The sequence below is a fragment of the Cinclus cinclus genome, chromosome 17, assembly GCF_963662255.1.
Source record: "Cinclus cinclus chromosome 17, bCinCin1.1, whole genome shotgun sequence".
Classification (NCBI taxonomy): Eukaryota; Metazoa; Chordata; class Aves; order Passeriformes; family Cinclidae; genus Cinclus; species Cinclus cinclus.
In genome coordinates this window covers 7,428,448-7,448,574 of record NC_085062.1, presented here as the reverse complement: position 1 = coordinate 7,448,574, position 20,127 = coordinate 7,428,448, and the positions used below count along the sequence as shown (strand labels likewise).

Below are 20,127 nucleotides of genomic sequence, written 5' to 3'. Positions count from 1 at the left end.
GATTTTTTTTCATATTTTCAACTTCAAGATAGCATGACTTCACAGCTATTTCTAAGATACCAAATCCTACCAGGCACACAAACCCACACTTTGCCTAAAATCAGCACATGTGCTTTTAGTTTGAAGATGTCCTGAAACTGCCAAAGAACAGGAGTGTACAATTGTATACGACACAAGGCAAGATTTAGCTTTCATTCAAAACATCAAAATCTTATGCCAGACATCTAGAAGAAAGGTGCAACTCAAATCTGACCCTTTAAAAGGTTACCTGCTTCCTGCACTTCTAACAGCACACCATAATCTCATCTTTCATAGACCCATACACTTACCATACAGCTGTGAAAACCACACAGAGCTCTGCTTTCAGGGCTGGCCCTCATTTGCTTTTAACTTCTTAAGAAAAAACAACTTTTTGATATGTTTTTGTAAACTGTAACAACATGGCTTCCTAAGGGGGCTGCCAGCCAGGAGGCTCCACCGTGGGGAGTGACAGGGGAGTGGCTGAAGCTCACATCACAGACACTGGCCAGACTGGCCAGGTTGTGGTGTGGCATTTGTGTCCCATTACCTGTCCAAGGGCTCTGGTAATCACACCTGAACACAGAACAAGGGAAACAAGCATCAGACTGTGACCTTAAGGTGCAGGACCTTCAACAGTGGACCCTGAAACAGCTAAACTCAGAGGAATAGCCATAGTCAGGTTCCTGATCATGCAGCAGTGGTAAATGAGCGATAGCATATTCTTGCATTCAGTAAGATTTCCCAGGGTGATAAAGGTGCAGCTGACAGAAGAATTTTATAATGGGTCTTCCAGAGTTTCTTAACTACAGAATTTGGAATGCCTGTTTGCCTCCCAACATTTTAAAAATCCAAACTGCAGTCAACCCTGCATTTTACTGTAGATGGCCAGTGTGAGGATACTGCTGGGTGACAGGAGATTTTTTCTGGAATAAAGCTCAAGCCCAACAGTCTTCTCCACTTCTTCCATATTAATTAGCCTTTTGACAAATCACCTTAGAACTTTACCCAATTTGACCTGAGTCTCACCTTAATCAAAATCTTGTATGTGTTCCCAGTCTCAATACTCTCTCTCTTCTGAATGCCTGACACATTCCCCAAATGAGTTTAAAGACCACTACACTTTCCTCCCTCAAATGTCTCCTAAAACCCACAAGGTGTTCACAATAACATAACCAGCTGATAATAAAACATTAGTTCACTAATAAAAGTCACTTCAGTGTAACTACTGGAAAATACTGACTAGATTAAAAGAAGTTCAGAAACTTTATCACACTGATAGCAGTGTGCACCATTTCTCCAGGATGCTTTTGAACATTACATCTATTACTGATAAACCTCCAGCATGCCTGCCAGAATTTGAAAAATATTTGGCCCTTAGTGCTAGGGCAGTAACTGGTTCTCTGCCAAGGCTGCTCACTGTACTCCCCTGTAGCACTGACTAATACTTTTTACACAGAGGAGTCCTCTCAGCAGAAAGCTTGTGGTGCAATGAGCAAAATCGTGGCTGTGGCCATCCAGTGCACACCTGGAGTTAACAAGAAAAGCAATTCCAAGTGACATGTAATCAAATTTAAAACTTACAGCATGGAACAGACTTCTAAAATTCTACTTTTCCTGTTCTTAACATCCTTTAAAAAGTGAAGAGGGCTGGAAGCATTTTCTGAGAAGAAAGCTACAGTTCACTCTTACATTAATTCTCCCACACAAAGCTTACTTTAACTAAAGGTTTGGTTTCAAAGGATGGCTCTACAGTGTCAAAAACCAGAAGTCAACCACCAATCACCAATCAGTGAGGTAGGTCATTGGCTTCAATCTCCTCAGCATTTATGACTGAACAGAATCTGTATTCTGCACAAACTGTTACAGTAATTACACTGCTCTCAAGAAATTACTTTGGAGAAATTTTCTGACATTTTAAAATCTATTTGTACCATCATTCAGGTAAAGCATCACCACCTATCAACTCAAATCGCACCTTAGTGTGGAAATAGTTTGAATCCAACCTTCTTCACGTGCAGATTTAGAGGCATAGCCTAGCACGTGAACAAGTTATTTTTATAGTTACAGGCTGGTAAAATAAGTAGCATAAAATAAAAGTTACACTCAAAGTTTATGGGTTGGTTAAACAAAGGGAAAAGGACATTAAAAATAACCCTGCTGAACTGAGTATGACTGAATGACCTTAAAACTAGATATTGCAAAAAAATCTAAAAGCACTGGTTGGTATAATGGATATGACAATCTTCATTAGCATTGCAGAAACCATATCTTACCAAGAGTAATGAATTCAAGTTAGTAAAAGAGACAGACATGGGAAGCTCAGAACAAAGACCCAAAGCCTCAGCAAATCTCAACACATTAGCATTAAGAGTTGTTTGAGATCAACCCAGGTACTTTATTTTTCACTGAATAAGTAAAAGATCAGAAACTCAATGGCAAGACTGTGTTTGCTAAGACAAATCTGAAGCCCATTCCCTTTTCTACAGGGGCTGGCAGAGATGTGCTCACAGGAGATCACAGCAATATTTTACCTTATGGGACTTTTCACAGAAAATCTAACAAAATTTTGGTTTCCCTTGTTAATCCAAACCGGTTTGGTTGTCAGCCTTGAAGAAACTATTACAAAAAAATGTTATGTACTTAACCCTTTGTTGATACTGAACAGCAAGGATTCTATTTTACTGCACAACAAAATAAATCTGCCTAATGTCCAGTGTGACACAAAGGACAATGTGCTTGATAGCACATCATGTGCAACACTTCATACCTGTTCAGCTTTACACTGACTTCAAGCTGTAATTCTTTTTACAGCCAAAATGTATTATTTCAAAAACATAGTCAGGATCCTCCAAGTTTAAAAATGCATTGGAACTTGAGAATGGTTGTTCCACTGCCCTCATGAGGGAGAAAATTCTTTTTATAAATCTGAACTTAAATCTGCTGCTGGCCTGTTACAGTTTACTAGCACACTACCTCACATTCTCTGACAAACTAATTTCAGGCTATTTTGCAAATACCTGCTTAGTTTAACCATCCATTCAATGTTGCTCCTCTGCACAGTAGGACCCCACTGGAGATGGAGTGACTCCGTTATCTTTTCTAAGGATTTTGTGAATAACCAAATTTCAGTTACAGCACTGATATTTTGCCATCTACTGCAAACTCACAAGGAAATACTACTTACCAATTCCTTTTGTATATTAGCTGTTTGCAACTGCTGCACTCCAGCCACAGCTTTCAGCCCTTCAACAGCTGAAATGAACCCTCCCTACAAAGTCTGATCTCCTGCAACTTTGCCCTGCAGCTCAGCAGTTGCATCTGCTTACAAAGGTGTCAATCTCTACTCCTTTTGGATGAAGACCCCATGTTTACTCTGAACATGCACACATTTTCCATTGCTTTGGAACTCAGGTAAATTAGGCATTTAAGAAACATTTTTTGGGTGTCCCTAAGGGCAGAGAGAATACTATATAGTAGTAAAAGTTTATTGGTTCTACATTAAACAAAAACTCAAAACCTCAAAATCTTATAAGTTCAGGAGAATTCTCTAGAAGCCAAAGACAGCACTAGTAAGACAGAAGGACACACAGAGCTGAACTGGGAAAACCAAAAAAAGGAAAAATCAAATCACAGGCCCATGGCAATTACCTACAAAATTGGACTGAAACTTTAAAATTACATTAAAATGTATCAAAATGAAATTTCTTCTTTTCCCTCAAAGATTTTGAATAGTTCAAAAAAGCTGCTAGAAAAACAAAGAGAGCATTATGCCTGCTTTTATTGGCTTATCCATACAAGCAGAAAATCACACATTCCAAAAGCAAAACAAAACTTGCCATAGAAACACAATCCAGTTTTCTTTTTAAAGGGTTGACATTAAGAGATAGTACTGTAGCTTATTAAACTATGTCCCACTGTCAGGAATAATTTTTAACATCATTCATAAAATCCTACTAAAATTCCATGATGCACTGGCAAAAATGATGGAAATATGTACTATAATTTAGGCTACAATTAGCTAACAACAGCAGCTGCTTTTTAACCAACTCTACAAGCTGACTTGCTTCAATCAGTGTTGTAACTGGCACATCTGCAGACAGGAAATCCTCAACACCACCAAGTTTCCCAGCCTATTATCTGAGACACCTGGTGTGGGTGTGTTGATACAGAGCAAAACAATGAATCATATGGACTGCACACCAATTAACCAGCTTTAACTGTTAATGTGTTTAGTCCTTAAGGGTGGAGTGCCAATTTGAACACTAAAAAAAGTCAACACAAAACCTAAAACTATTCATTTAGCTGTTTCTAAATATGGATTGTAGCACAAATCTATGACAAAAATTATAATACATGTAGTTCCTGTGCATTGAAATGGCAGACTCATGTTACGACTGAATTACAACAGTCTATCATGAAACCTTATTCCATTATAATTAACAGTAAACCAAGATTTTTTTCTGATTATTTCAACTTAATAGCTCCTTTTTCCATCTTAGACAAAAGTAAACAAATTGACTTGACATTCGACATGTGTGTCTCCAACTTTTTGTACTTTTCATAGAACCACAGAAAAGGTTGGGCATTTTTACCAGAAAGCTTAAGAAAAATCAAATACAGCACTTAGAAACCCACTTTTTGGAAACAATTTCATCTCACCTCATGAATATTATTCTACAGTTTTCAGGACTGTTATGTGTCCAGATAGCATGAGCTTTTTTTGCTCTTGGCAAGCACTAGTCTGATTGGTTCTGACGAGAATAATCCATTATTACAGGCTGTTTCCACAATTTGTAGAGCCCAAGGCACTTCTAAGAGAGTAGTAGTTACAGTAAGGAAAAGAAAACATTTGTCACAATGTACAACCTGTTCTCTGTTTGGAGTATTAGGAAGATATAAAGCTGACTTAACCAGGGAAATGGAGCAACTGGACAGTAGATTAAGTCCACTGGGCAAAATACAAAATGCTGTAAATGATCTGTTTCTGATCCTGTAATAGATCTATTCTACAACCACAAGAATTTAAACTTATGTTATGAACAAATGAAAGAGTAATGCATCCCCACTACTCTAAAACAGTAGTGCCAGATAAAAAGAATATAAAGTAGTCAGGGGGATTGCTAAAGCTGCTAGTAAAACCAATTAGCCTGCATCAAAACAGATTTCTTGGGCAGTACATTTAAGCCTATTTATTTTGTTTGCCAGATATGATTTGCCTGCCAAACACCACTACTACCTTTAGCCATGCATTATTGACCTAGAATTTCAGATATTCACAAAGCTTAAAAAGCACAAAACACAAAAGGTCTATTCTAGTGGGCTTACAGCCCATCTGAACCAATACAGGAACTGAGGACAGACTCGTAACAGCGAAAAATGAGCAGTTTAGGGAAGCAACACTGAAGGAGTATTTTCATTCCTGTGGGCTGGAGCCTTGTACCATATATAATTTAGTGTGTTAGTTCTTGCAGGAAGTAGCATTTGTCTCAAAGGAGGCAAACCCCAGATTTGATTCCCATTTCTGGAGATTATGCTCATAGACATTTGTCCCACCATTCTTTTACACCGATTCATCACTCTTAGTTGTTGTTATGTCAGTTCCAAGGGGTCTGAGATATGTAAAATCCCTAACCAGATTTCAAAAAGCTATACAGTTTCAAGGTTCCCTGCAATGAGCTTGGGTTTTCAGAGACAGTTACTTCCCTTTCTCTGAACTGGATGACGGCTGCAGTTACAAACTTAAGCAGCACAGTTTAGAAAAAATCCTAGAAGAAATGGTAGCCTCTTAAAGAAGATAAATATGCACTTACAGTGAATAGCTTCATGAATCAATCAAGAGTATGGACTTAAAGAACACTACCTGCAAACCAGAGCTTGCTGGAATTTGTGTTCTTACTCTAGCAAAATTGAGGAAGACTAGATGGTCTCCCATTTATTGCAGCTCATGCAAAAATAGTTACCACACACTTCTTCCATTCACTGTAACTTTAATGTGTTTTTAGACTGTAAATGAACAAGTCAGGCAGGCAAGAAAAGAATTAAACAACTATTAATGTTTAAGTCGCTGAACATTTAAAAGGGGGACACTGTTTGATCCCATGATGAAGTCACATCACTTTCAGAATGGAAAGCATTGAGAAGAAATGTTAAGATCATCATTATTAAGATAACATTTACCTATTGCCCACATAACGGTGTTGAAAGAATCGGTTTCTTCTTTGTCCAGGTCAGCATTTTTCCAAGTGACTTGCAATCTGTTGCTCTTCAATTTTTCAACTTTAGTTGGGAGACATCTCTTTAAAAATTTTGTGCCATAAGATTCCATGTGCTCAGTTACTAAAGAAGCCATTTGCTGTTGAGTAGTAAAACAAATTTGTTTTTTCTTAGATATATGACCTTTTTAATGTAAATCCCTCCTCCAGCTGGGTTCAGGAAACCCCAGTAAATACCTTGTGCATTTCAAACATTCTTTATCACTTCGTTACAATGAACTGCTAACACATAATACTTTAGGGAGCCACTATGACCTGCAACTCCATTCCAAGAGGTACCTGCACCTCAATACTCAATTTTCAAAAAAATAAAACAGTATATTAATAGAATATTTTTTTAAAAGCATTTGTTGTTTACACATCTAGAGCATATTCAATTCACCATTACCATAATTATAGTTTTCTAGTAGTTTGATAAAAATTAAATACTTTTATAAAACAATGGGAGAAAGATATTTCCTTTTGCCATAACACCTGACATTTCTCTGCAATGACTACGAATCATTAATGCTTCATGGAAAGTTCTAATACAAAAAAAACCCCAAAAAACAAAAACAAAACAAAAACCAACCAACGAACCAAAACAAAACAAAAAAAAAAAAGAAAAAACAAGCAAGCAAAAAAAAACCAAACAAAAAACCAACAACAACAAAAAAAAAACCCAACCCTTTTGTCCTAAGATCCTGTTTGAAATACTGCCACACCACACTGAAGTAGTAAAATGTGGCATCAACAGGTTTATCCAAAAACATCAGCGATCTTGTCTGCAGGAACTCAGGTTGCACCTTGCCAGAGTATGTTTATTACTTAAAGGATATTATTACAAAATCACTCACATAGAACAACTCCACACAAGCTCTCTCAGCTTACAAAACTTTTTTCAAGTCGATATTAACTAATATGAAGGCAACAGCAGGGTTATGTCTCTTCAGAAACATGAGAGCTCACTAATCAGTTTCCATCAGACTCAATGCAGCTGCAGACTGAAAGTAATTATTTTATCTCCATTAATACTTTATTAACCTTGGTATGGCCATTGTGCTCTTCCTACCTACAGAGGATCAAGTTCTCAGAGCAAGCCCTACTGTAAGTGTTAGACCAAGTGCCACACACACACTTCCCTGCTTGCTCAGAGCTCACGCTGTTACAGGTGTGGATTTCTTCAATGAGGAGTGTAAATCCCAATAATTCTTCTTATACAATATTTTGCAAACTCATGCCACCAGTTTTAAGGCATACAAGCTGCTAGTTTTAAGGAAGCCACTCCACAGTGGGAGGGGTGACATACAACCAGGAGCTGTCACTAGTGTCACTACCACAAGTGGTGTTTGTCACTGTCACTTAAGCAACACTACTCCCACCTCCAAAACTGTGCACATCCTAAGAAATGTTTGGAGATGCAAACAACACTTTTTCTTTAGGAGATAAGAATAATTAAATCTATCTTTTAATTTATGAGCTAGATAAGGAGATGTAAGATATTCTGCACTTGCCTGATCAAACCCACGAAGTGGGACACTTCTCATCATGACTGTAGTGTCCAATCCAAGGCCTGTAAGAAAACCAGCACACTCAAGGGAAACATCTGGTGATGCACCAGTTAAGCAAATATAAACAACAATTTCAATAAACACAATATATGAGTAGTATACAAGTGGGCAGAGATACCAACTTCTCCTCACAAAGACATCTTTAGCTTGCTTTTGTACACAGAATAAAAGTTGTCTTATAGTTAACACTGGATTTAAGATCTTGAGAATTTATCCTCAGCTGATCTTAATTTCCATGATGCTACTGCACAGAAAACTATTACTATTCTCTTACCAACTCAACTATATGACATGAGCCAAGGAATTCTGAAAACTGAACCTTCATAGGAAAGACAGTTATGCTACTTATATCACAGATCATCACAGGCTTTTCAAAGGATACAGCTGGCTCCAACAATCAACCTGTTACAGAAAAAAGATAAAAGAAGAAAGAAGTGGAATGAGCTTGTGCATTTTTGCTCAACCAGAAAAAAACATTTTCTGATGTGTGCATCCCATTTGCCAACTTCCAGTCCAGACCCCCCCAGTTAGCCAGGACTGCTGGTACATGATGGAGGGTGTTTTAGTCAGCTCTTCCATCAGCTCCCTCAGCATCGTGGGGTGGATCCCATCCAGCCCCTTAGACTTGTGCATGTCCAAGTGCTGTAGCAGGTTTCTAACCAAGTTCTCATGATTTATGGGGGCTTCATTCTGTTCCCTGTCCCCATCTCTCAGCTCAGGGGTTGGGTACCCACAGAACAACTGCTCTTACTATTAATGACTGAAGCAAAGAAGGCATTAAGTAACTAATCCTTATCTTTATTACTGTGCTTCTCCCTCTTCCACATCCAATAAAGGATGGGGATTCTACTGAGCCCTCCTTTTGCTGCTACTGTATTTATAGAAACATTTTTATTGCATTTTACAGAAGTAGCCAGATTAAGTTCTAATTGGGCTTTGGCCTCTCTGATTTTCTCCCTGCACAACCTCATGGCATCCTTGTAGTCCTCCCTCTTCTCCCAGGGACATAAACACTCCTTTTTTCCCTGAGTTCCAGCCAAAAGTCTCTATTCAGCCAGGCCAATCTTCTTCCCTGGCAACTCATCTTTCAGCACATGGGAATGGTCTATCAATTAGATTATGTGCTCCTATCAAGTAGATTACAGTCTCCAGTGCAAGATTTTATTCATTGCTGAATTTCGTTTTGATTTATAACCATCTGCTTTTTAATAGTCATATTTTTCCAAATGCCAAATATTTGCCCTTCCCGTCTTCAAACATTTGTGTAAGCTGTTAGAGAAAATAGGTTTATATATTTACTTAAACTGGTATTTACCAAATATATCCATTTTAGTTCTTAAATAAAACTCCAGCTCCCATCTCTCCCAATATTTCACACTCTTTCAATCAAGATTATAATTGAAATTGTCCCTCAGCACCCGCAGTTTGTGAGGTTTATCAGCTCTCCAGCACAGCAGTTTCCACCTCTGTCCTCAGTTGCTCTCTACACTGCAGGAGTTCCTCTCTCTCCTGACTACATTCTCAGTTCCCTACATTTGCAGGGTACAAAAGGCAGAATGCTCATTTCCTGTTCTGCAGGTAAAAGCAGCTCCAGCCAGGCAGCCATTAACACTCAGCTGCTGGACAGGCTGCACTTGCACTCCTTTGCTGTTTATGTCTTATGCAGACTTGTTAAAATCCCACAGTTTGGAGATGCATCTCACACAGTATTTCCACTGACAACAAAGTATTTTGTTAGGTTTTAGAATGGGGTTGTGGCCTATGCCTTACCCTAAACCAATCTGCAACATCTCCCAGTTCTAACAGCAATGCTTTTAAACTTCTGAGGAGTACAGACATGGAGGCTGCAGCTCCATAAGCCCCAGGGACTGCACAGTCAGTACAACACATGTTTTCTCACAAAAGGCTCCAGATAACATCTCTCTATCCTACAACAAAAACATACAACTTCTGAAGGTGTACAGAGAATAGGTTGAGTAAAAAGCGATTAAAATCTGCTAGTCTGAGGTTTATGTTTGGCTAACAATTTAACATAATGGGAAATAATTTTTCCAGCATTAGGGCATCTGATTCATCTGTGAATGGATGATCACTCCCTTATTAGCATGCAGCTCCTGGGAAGTGCTGCAAAAAGCCACATACTGCCCATAAAGAAGTATCTACTAGAGATTCACAGGTAAAACAAGGAGAATTTCTGTAATTTGGGCATATGTTTGCACTTCCTCATTAGATGAAAAATAGATGTCAGCTGGCACTTATTCATAGCATCAGCTCCACATTATTCACACTTTCTTGTACAAAATAGGGGGTTCCTGGGCATTGTCAGTGTCTAAAAGAAAAGTCAGGAAAGCAGAACCTAACCTTGTTCACACCTGCTCAATCTCTCACTCATTCTCAACACATTTCAAGGCATCTTTTCTAATTCACTCTGCCAAAACCCTTCATCTCAGTAGTGAGTTTCTTCCCCATGTTTGTGTATCTAAGGGACTTTTAAGTTAGTTAATGGTTTACTTTTTAAAAAAAAATATGAATAACTGCAGGACTGACAGTTCTATAACCTCCAGGCATGTAATTTGTAGCTGAGATATCTACATTTGGAGAGGGAGAAAAGAAAGAATAACTACAACACAGTTCAGACTAAAAACAAAAGGTGTTAAACTGAACCTTGGGAATATTTATAATAGAAACAAATACGACAGACACAAACCTTTAACAACTCCCTCCTTCATTTACTAAGACACAGCCTGATAAAGCACAGAAATGCTACTGTAGCCCCTGCAGGCTTATTTTGACTAAATCTCAGGAATGCAACATATAAACATTAGACTCCCACATTACACTGTTACAACTTGCATTAGCAGTCACTGGACAAGAGCCACATTTTCACAGAAACATACGGAAAAACCTTATATTTTGTTTTGGGTTTTTTTGGGGGGTGGGTGAGGGTGTTGCTTTTCTTAAAAACAATTTCCTCACATAAATGATGCTTTCAAAATTCAAGAGGTGACTGATACACTAAAAATAACAGCAAATTTACTTTATTTCTAAAATTGTACCAAGGAGCCTCATTTATCTATTTGAAGTTTAGCTTAACACAGTGCATTTCTATAGCAGAAAATCACTGCCATGAATGGCAACTGTTTCTTTGCAAAAACACCAGTATTATAGCTTGAAATCTCTTTTGCTTTTTCTAGAATTGCTCATTAGAAAAGACAAAAAAATAGCATTATCTGATTTTCAAGCTAGCAAATCTGCATTTCCTGTCAAAATTATCTTCATTAAATTGCTCTGTAGTGCAGTGTTGACTTGGAATCTTACTGTGCTATGTGCTGTAAATAAACAACTATGGCATTTTTAGTATTTTCATTAAAACCAGTGTTTTAATATTTCAGTTAAACAATAGCTTCCAAAGCAAAAGTAACCCAAATGTTTCATCATATTTTCCTTTATTATTAGAACTGCCATAACTCAGAACACAAAATTATGCTGGAGTTTCCCACTAATCGAGAAACTGAGCAGCCCCTGGGTGAATTCATGCTGCCCTCTTGTGACTTGCGGTGTAATCGCTACAGCACAACCTAACACGGTGAAAACGTGTATTTAATTTGATTTTAGAAGGGAATCTCATAAGAGGAGGGGGAAGATCTATCAGCAACTAATGAAGTTTGGTAGTATGATACTGATGCATTGTGAAGCACATTTTCAGAAGGAAAACACATGAAAAATTGGTGTACAAAAGGCAGCTCTGAACATTTTTCAGCTTGCCTTGTAGAAAAAGTAGGAATGCCAGCATCTATTACAGCCATGACAAGGTAACTTACGTTTTTCCAGGAGATTCCTTTAACCAGAACAGATCATCACTTGTGATTCCATACTCCAGTGCACCTGCAACCTATGATCACACAGGTGAATCTACAATGCAAATCCTGTCACCAATAAAAGCTAATAGCAATTTGGGCTATGCTGGCTGAAGTACAGACCAAGGGGAATATATCTGGGGCTGTCAACTTCTAACCTGAATTATCCAACAGCTCTAAGCAACACCAACATACTGAATCAGAGTAAATTGTTATCTATGCAAATGTTTTTCTAAAAAGCCATCCTTTATATAAAGACAATTTTTTGTGTGACACAAGTACAAAAATCTCTCATATGTTGCTTTATTTTAGCATTCTTTATCCTCTTTCACTGTGTTCTGCATTTCAACCAGCAAAGCACTGGAGCTGTCAAATGGAAGGGTAACTTACGTGCACAGGGTATTTTGGTCTTCCTCCAGTAGCAATGACAATATTATCTGCAGTAACAACAGTCTACAAAAAAAAAAATCAAAATTGAGCATTTGCAATCTTTTTATCTGTCTTTGTATTACATCTATGCAAAAATGAGTGATCAATGAGAAACCAGGCACTACCATCTGCTATTTATGTGACATAATAATCAGCAACACGTTAAAAAAAAAGGACAGAGATAAACTAACATCTGCAGAATTTCTCCTACCCATTCTCTACTAGGTTTTGTTTTAATATTAACCATACAACTGTTATTACACTGAGCAAGATTCTGATGACTACTTGGAAGCAATAGTTATGCACAAATGACACCACTTTAAAATCAATTTCTTGTCAGGATAAAATGCACAGAGATCACAGCAGCAAATTCTGTCTCAGGCCTGGAGTTAAGCTACCTCAAAAGGCAAATGTTTCTAAAAAATCCTCTGCACCTACCTCCAAAAACCTGATATTCAAGCTGACATTAATCAGTAAAATTAAACAATTACCCTCAAAATGTGTTAAAAAGGCAGGTTCAGGCCTTGTTAAATATGCAGCAATGGCCACTATTCCGTTATGTGACCCAGCTGTGCATTCACACTGATTGCCTCCCACACACAATTTGCTATTACAAATCACCTGAAGGAGGGAAAGAGCAACCTAATTCTCAGAACTTCTATTTGTGTAAGCATCAGCATGACTGACCAAATCAAGCAAAAATCTTTTGTCTTAGCATTTCCACCTGCAGAAAAAAGCAATAGTATCTACCAGGGCAGGCCAGGGACTCAGCAGGCACCAGTCAACCTCATGAACAACTTCTCTAAGTGGAAAATGCAAATCTCATTCACCAAAACAATACTGAATACCTCAAGGAATTTGCAAAAGGACAACCTAGCTCCCAAATGACCTGAAATGTTCTAAGTGAACAACACCTCAGAAATCAGCACAGCAGCTCACCTCTTTACCTGCTTTTGTTAAACCACGAACTGTATGTGGATCAGAAAAACTTCCTTTTATGTTGAAATATTTCACCTTCCTGTTTATAAGAAAACAGCATCAGCAATGCACACTTAACAAGAATAGGTATGAAATACAATCAGCTACTTTTTCTGTACTTAAGTGCTAAAAAGGGTAGCAAACAGCCATAGAGCAGCAAAAGGAAAGAATCTCAATTCATAGGACTGTTTGCAGCTCTATCTTAATTGGTTGCTGAATTCTTGTGTCACACTTAACTCCTCTATACAGAAAAGTAACTAACCTTGTAACAAACTCTGAGATCAGGTTATTGACCTCTTCAAAAAAGACATTTTCCGTTAGCCACAGCATTGCTAGCATTATCAATAGCATTTTGGATACCATACTCATTTGAGAACACACCAAAGTGACTCAGCAGGAGTAACAAGACCAGTATCTGTTAAATTTTCTATTAATATAATTTCTCTATAAAAGGAACTGCATGCTGAACAACTTGGAACCATTTCTGCACTGAAAGCAAAAAAAAAAATCTGCTGCTCTAGCATAGCTAGAGCATAGTTAGCTGTGGGTTTGCATGGCATAGAAATGTTGGGGGACAAGATCAAAAGTATCTTAGGAAACCTGGACTGCTTCATATTAATGCAAAACCTCACCAGACTAAAAAGAGCATCACCTACATTGCTAGAAAGCTTTTGTGTATGGTCAGTGTCAACCACTATTTCACCTGAAAGGAAAATGGGAGAGGAAGAGACCACTTAGATTGACAAGGGCACTTACAGACCCCAGCAGAAAGGATTTACAGATTCAAAATATGAGCTCTAGCTAGAAACTTCAAAGACAATTCTACAAGGGCAAGAGTACCTCCCTGACTGTGGGAAGAAACACAAACTTCAAAATCTTATTTACTTTTCTTGTAGTTGCACTCTGTGTCCCCAGTTCAAGGATTTCACATAATTCTGAACACCTTGCGCCATCACAGACCTGTTGTAAAACAAGAAACTGAACATGAAGTCATCATATTATAAATTCAGGTTTTCAACACAAAAATACAGGCAATTGCTGAAAATGTCGAATGAACCACAGTATTTTTTGTTGCAAAAGCAACATAATTTCTGTCCCAAGAACCCAGTAACTAGTTCTGGTTTTCAATCAAGTACCAGGCTAAAATTTCACATGCAAAATTTCACTTCCCTGACTGTCACATAGTAAACACCAACTAGGAGAAGGTTATTGCTGTGCATTTGCAGCACATAGAAGTAGAGATGGGCAGCAGTCTTTACCAGGTATGATGAACAGGTTGGGATATATTCCAGCCATAGTGTTGGGCATCTTTAAGGGCAGTCCCTAAAAGGGCTGCTTGATGCATAAGCTTTTTAGGAATGCAGCCAACATTCACACAAGTTCCACCAAGTCCCCATGCAGTTCCTTGGGAAAAGAAAGAAAGAAAGAAAAAAAAAAAGTAAATGCATCAGTTGAGTGCAACAATGCAGTTGGGTACATGGGAGGTAAGAAGTTCCGTAACAACACAGTTTACTGTCTCCTATAGATCAGTTTCTAATTTTCTTTGTGCTCATTTGTTTGATAAAAAACAACTCTACATATTTTTCTTCTAAAATTCAAACCATCTCAAGATTTTTCTCAGAGCTCAGAAGATTCTGTAACTAAACATTTAGATTTGCATATCTCATTTTATGCATGGTACACAAGGAGCCTCAATATGACACAATCTGTAATTTTTAGAAATTGTAAATAACATTTTGACAGAGGAAATATTCTCACTTATTTAAGTCTACTATAAATGATGGCATCAAGCACTGCTAACAAGCTTAACGTGCAGGGGAGCAGGCACAGCTGGCTCATCTTGGAGAGAAGGAGCCGTGGCACAAGATGGGCTTAAGGATTTCTGCTGCAAGCAAAGCAAGCACTGTGGCTTTGGAGGCTGCTGTCTGGAGAAACCTGCTCACCTGAGCAGCTGAATTATATGCATTTTCAATTATTACCCTGGTATTTCTCTTCCATACCTTGTGGGGAAGGTTCAACATAATCCAGAACAGCCACTTTTCTTCCAAACTGAGCAGCTTTAAACAAAGAAGCAAGGTAAGGTATTTAGACAAAGGAGAAATACACAAAAAAAATTCCCCATTTTTAGTAGCATAAATACAGATAAAATACAGGAGAGGATAGCTGGTGTTTTATCCTGTCTAACTGAAGATTCCAGACCAGGGACCCAACCTGCCTATGTCATCAGCAAATTCTTTGGAAGATGCTTAATAACCCATGCTGGGGCCTCCAGCTTCCACTGACCCTAAAAATGCAATTTGACCTCAAATGAGAGGTTTAAGAACACTGTGGGCTGTTGAACATGTTACCCTGAGATACAAAGAGGCAAGTGTCTCTACAGCAGTTAGTTCTTGGAAACAGTCTGAAGAGATTGGTTTTTTAACACATAAATGAGAAATTGTATTTTAAAAAATACAGTATCTATGGAGGTATTCTGAATACTTTTACAGCAGTGAAATGAAAGCTCATTAGTTTCTCCCATGACAAAAGAAGAAATATTTTTAAAAGGTTAAGAGGAAAGCCAAACAAGATCCCATCACCTGAGGGTGTGAATCAATTTGCAGATTAACCATGTGGAACAAAGTTAATGATTAACGTGCAGGTTCTGGAGCATACTATGCTTCTTAAAAAGCTTTAAGATTAGCAGTAATGTTTCCCTTAGTCTCCTTATACCCCACTAAAGTTAAACCAAAACTTGTTAGTTATTTATGCATACAAACCTTCCTTTGCACAAGCAAGGCCTCCAGACCCTCCGCCAATGACCAGAAGATCATACTCATTCTTTCCTGTGAAAACCACGTGAAGAAAAAGAAGGAATACAAACAGACCAGGAAGATGGGAGAGGTATGTAAGAAGGACAGTATCAGAGTACACCTATTTTTATAATTGATTATTCCTGATTTGGGTTTTCCTCACTTTACTTTAGCGCTGTGTTTTGTTCATTATCTACTCTGATTTAGTGAATGAAATACAGAAAATAAAGCACTACAAACGAAGTGCGAAAATAATTACATTTTTAGACGAAGTCCCAAGAGACTCGTAATTAATGCAACTGAGATCCAGTACAGGTCTCTGTCTCGGCATTACAGCAGCCAGTTCCACACAGATATTTTTCCGCGGGATCACCTTATCGGACTCAAAGCTCTAAATGCCGTGTGTGCCTTGCCGGGGCGTGGAGCGCGGTCAGAGGGAAGCTGGCCCCTGCTGCCGCCCCGGCCTCGGCACAGAGCAGCTTCAGCACACACCAACCCCGGCGCGGTGTGAGACGGCGGGAGCAGCCGCAGGTGAGCGATGGCTCTCTCTAGTGAGGGCGCAGGGTCGCTGCTGCTTTCGGAGCCGTCACGGGCAGGGCTGGCTCCGGGCCCGGGCGGGGAGGCTGCCGCTGGCAGCGCCGAGCGCGCGGCGAGGGCCGCTACCCCTCGGTGCTAATTGCGCAGGGAAGGTTCGGCTGCCTCCGGGGCAGCCCAAGCCCCACTACGGAGCCCCCACCCCGCTGCACCGTCCCCTGAATCCAGGGCTCCCTCAGCGCCCAGGGGCCGAGGCACGGGCTCCGTAGGAGCACCGGGCACGGCGGTGGCTGCCAGAGCCCTCACGGATGGAGGCGGCCGCCGCCCGCCCCGCTTCGGGGTAGAGCGGAGAGGCGGCCCGCTCCCCACAGCAGCCGCTCGAGTCCGGCATCTGCGGGTGGTGGGAAAGGCTCGGAGGACCTTCCCCGGGCGCTTTGGGCGTCGGAAGGCGCGGGCAGCCGCTTCCCACGGGGAGCGGCGAAGGCGCGGCCGCTGCCGGGCCCGAGCCCCGCGGGTACCGCGTACCTGAGAGCGCTCGGAGCGTACGGCACAGCCCCGACGCTGGCGGGGGACGCGCCCGCCGCCACAGCGCCGCCATGCTGTACGGCACAGGGCCCCGCGCCCGCCAGGACCCTGCGGGGTGGCCGCGCGGCGCCTGAGCGGAGGGCGGCGGGGCCCCGCCTGACGGGAGCGCTCGGCGCGGAGCCCTCACGGGGCTGGAGGAGGCGGGCACGGGCTCCGGGGCTGGTGAACCGCACACACCGGCCCAGAATCGTCAGGGCTGGAAGGACCTCTGGAGATCACCCGGTCCAACCCCCTCGTACAAAGCAGGGCCGCCTGGAGCGGGTGGAATGGTGGTTTGGAATGTCTCCAGAGAGGAAGACAGCACGAGCTCCCTGGGCGGCTGTTCCAATGCTCTGCCGCCGCCAACATAAAGTTCTTCCTCATTCAGAGCTGCTGGCTTGGCCTTTACTGAAGCTTAGTACTCGCCCTGCCTGCTGCCGTAGATAGTGGGCCATACGTGTTAAATACCACCACAGCCAAACCAGAGTTTGGGACGAGAGAATCAGATGCTTTTCCTACAAAAAAAAAAAAAAAAAAAAAAGGGGGGGGGGGGTTAGGCAGTCGTGGCTCAGGCTCTGGAGCGGGGTCCCCGATCACAAGGGGGCAGCATCCAACCATTTTATTTCAGAAGAACTCAATCCTCTGGTCCAGAGATGAGGAGAGATGGCAGGAAATGAAAATACTCCAAAGAAAGTTTTAGAGAATTCACTTCACCTCCAGTGTAGTCTCTTTTTTTTTTCACCCTGTTAATGTTTGAAAATACATGGAACAGGAATTATCACTTTGATAAGTGGATTGATGACCTTTTCCCAGCATCACTGCTATTAAGCTCCCCCCAAGTCCCAAATTCAAGAAAACCAAAGGCAAACCCCTTGTTACCACTCGAAATAGTTATCCATCGCAACAGCAGTAGAAAGAAATGCCTAGAGCATACTGAGAGGCCTTTGAATTAAAGAAACCTCGAGCATATTCAGATATAATATTTTATGCTTTTCAAGGTACACGCATGCAAAGTTGTTTCCACTTTTCGTCTTAGCCACTATTCTGAGTTGAATCAGGCAGTGTTGAACATGTGCTCTCCACACAGATTTAGTTCAGGCATGTAGGATCAAGGGTAGAATAAAGTCTCCCCAAACACAAAACAAGTTTATGTCAGGAGATCTCCCTGCAGCATTTTGGTGTTCTGCTAATAAGGAAAGGCCTTAAATGTGGCAAAGCAAAGTGAAACTAAATTGAACCAAATGAAAGGAAGGCGGTGTTTGGTTTCTTCTGCTGTGTCTCAAGTGAAAGGATGAGAGAAAATGACCTTAAAATGCTAACGGAGGTTCAGATTAGAAGATGCAGCTGGTGCTGTGCCACTGTGTGATCGTGTGATGCTGGGCTGTCCCCAGCCCTGTGGCTGTCCTCCACAGTTCAGGATAAAGAACAGTGTAGTTCCACAGGCTTTCCCATCAGGACCGCCAGCTTCAGAAGAAAGTCCAAAGTCTGTGCTGTGCCATTCCACTTTTTCTTGCTCATTCTCACAGGTTTGATCCTTGGGAGTGATAGAGACAAATAGCAGCAACGAGAAGCGAGTTGTGCTGATGGTGACAGTATCGGTAAGAGCAGCAGCCCCTGGTATTTCCTTCTGTCAGCACTGAGCAGCTGTGTCTGTGCTGCACTTCAAAACTCTTTTCCAGGGACCAGAGACAGATACTGGTTATCAAATGTGGTTTTTACTGTATCTTTGGCTCAGGTCATATGGCTTTCTACTCTCCTTTTAATTCTTTTGTGGTTAGCATTATGTAGATTAGATAATTAGTGATACACACTTTAATATATATATATATAATATATAAAATATAAACCTTAATTTCTTTTAAGAAAACAACTATTAATTCCTCTAGCAGCAAATACATTCTATTATCAGGAATCATTTAGATAAAGCCTTGTGTTTCTGCAGTGAAAGCATATACTTCCAAAACTGTGATTAAAAAAACGTCTTCCAAGATAGCTATCAGACTCAACATCATATTTCCACTGAATTTTGTCAGTTGTAGCTAGTCAAATTTAAAGCCATAAATTAACTTGTACATTAGTTGTGGTTTGGTTTATTACCAGGGGGAGATGTTTATTCAATATACTTTAAAAAGTGTGGTATTAAAAGGGTAAAGGAGACACCCTGTATCAGAAATGTACATAAATCCATTCAACAAGAAAAGGTGCTCTGTAAGTCATGAATTGGTTTTGTTATCAGGCAAACTCTCTCGTTTTAAATTTATTGTAAAGACAGCTTGCAGTTCTGGATGTTGTATCCTTCATAGAAAACACATTTTATTACATTTATCAACGACTTACTTAAATTCTCCCTATGAAGATGACCAGAAGCAAATACTTTTTCTACCAAACCTTTTAAAAATTTTGAATTTTCAAGCACATCTTCTTGTCTTTCCTGTTTTTCTGGTGTAGTTTCCTTCATGTCTTACATTCCCAGATCAGCAACCAAGGGAGGGTGAGGGGAAGAGAGGTGTCAGGTAGATACTGTCTTTGGAAGTCATGACTTTGTGGCCTTTTTAGTGGGTGGGGTGGGAACTCCATTCTCTCAGAGGTTGCATTTTGTGGCGTGACCTAATGAATAATTTACAGAAGTGTCAGTGAACTCTACTGGATCACTGGTTGAACTAAGCTGTTTCTGCATGAGGTAGGACCTTTTCATTTCTTACCATCTCTCTCTTTTAAAGATTATTTAAGAGTTATTTTCAGAAATTTCAGTCTCAGAGTAGGACTCATTCAGAATTTAGTCTATGCCATTTTATTCCTTCCTTCCTTCCTTCCTTAACAAAGGTAGAACTTCTGTTCATAGTTTGTCCTGAACAAGTAAATGGTTAGAACTAAGTGAAAAAAACCCAGCAGAAACAGATGAAGCTTCAATTAATTCAAGTTCTTGGCTTAATTCAAATGCTTTAGCACATATTGCCAAAAAATGTGAGGGTAGAAAGGAGAGAAATGTGGTAGGCTTAACTGCTTCAAAGTTTTTGTGAGGAGTTATAAAGTCTTTGAAAACTGAAAGGTTTTTTCAATCTGCCTGATAACCTTTTAAGAGGCACTGTAAACAGTCTGCTTGTATTATCTGTTCAAATGTAGAGTACAA

General features: G+C 40.1%; 1 protein-coding gene across 2 annotated transcripts in view; it reads right to left on the bottom strand.

The window, feature by feature from the left end:
- Positions 1-17,031, bottom strand: part of TXNRD2 (thioredoxin reductase 2) — a 32,325-nt gene extending 15,294 nt beyond the window's left edge. The window contains exons 1-11 of one of the 2 annotated variants that reach the window (XM_062504188.1): positions 16,959-17,031; positions 15,867-15,932; positions 15,108-15,164; positions 14,367-14,511; positions 13,993-14,067; positions 13,069-13,147; positions 12,091-12,153; positions 11,665-11,735; positions 8,226-8,245; positions 7,787-7,878; positions 6,199-6,373 (exon numbers count right to left, since the gene is read on the bottom strand). In XM_062504188.1, the coding sequence (XP_062360172.1) occupies positions 6,199-6,373; positions 7,787-7,878; positions 8,226-8,245; positions 11,665-11,735; positions 12,091-12,153; positions 13,069-13,147; positions 13,993-14,067; positions 14,367-14,511; positions 15,108-15,164; positions 15,867-15,932; positions 16,959-17,031 (916 nt within the window). The remainder of the gene's footprint in view (positions 1-6,198; positions 6,374-7,786; positions 7,879-8,225; positions 8,246-11,664; positions 11,736-12,090; positions 12,154-13,068; positions 13,148-13,992; positions 14,068-14,366; positions 14,512-15,107; positions 15,165-15,866; positions 15,933-16,958) is intronic. The other variant, XM_062504189.1, reaches the window with a different exon arrangement.
- Positions 17,032-20,127: the final 3,096 nt, after the last annotated feature.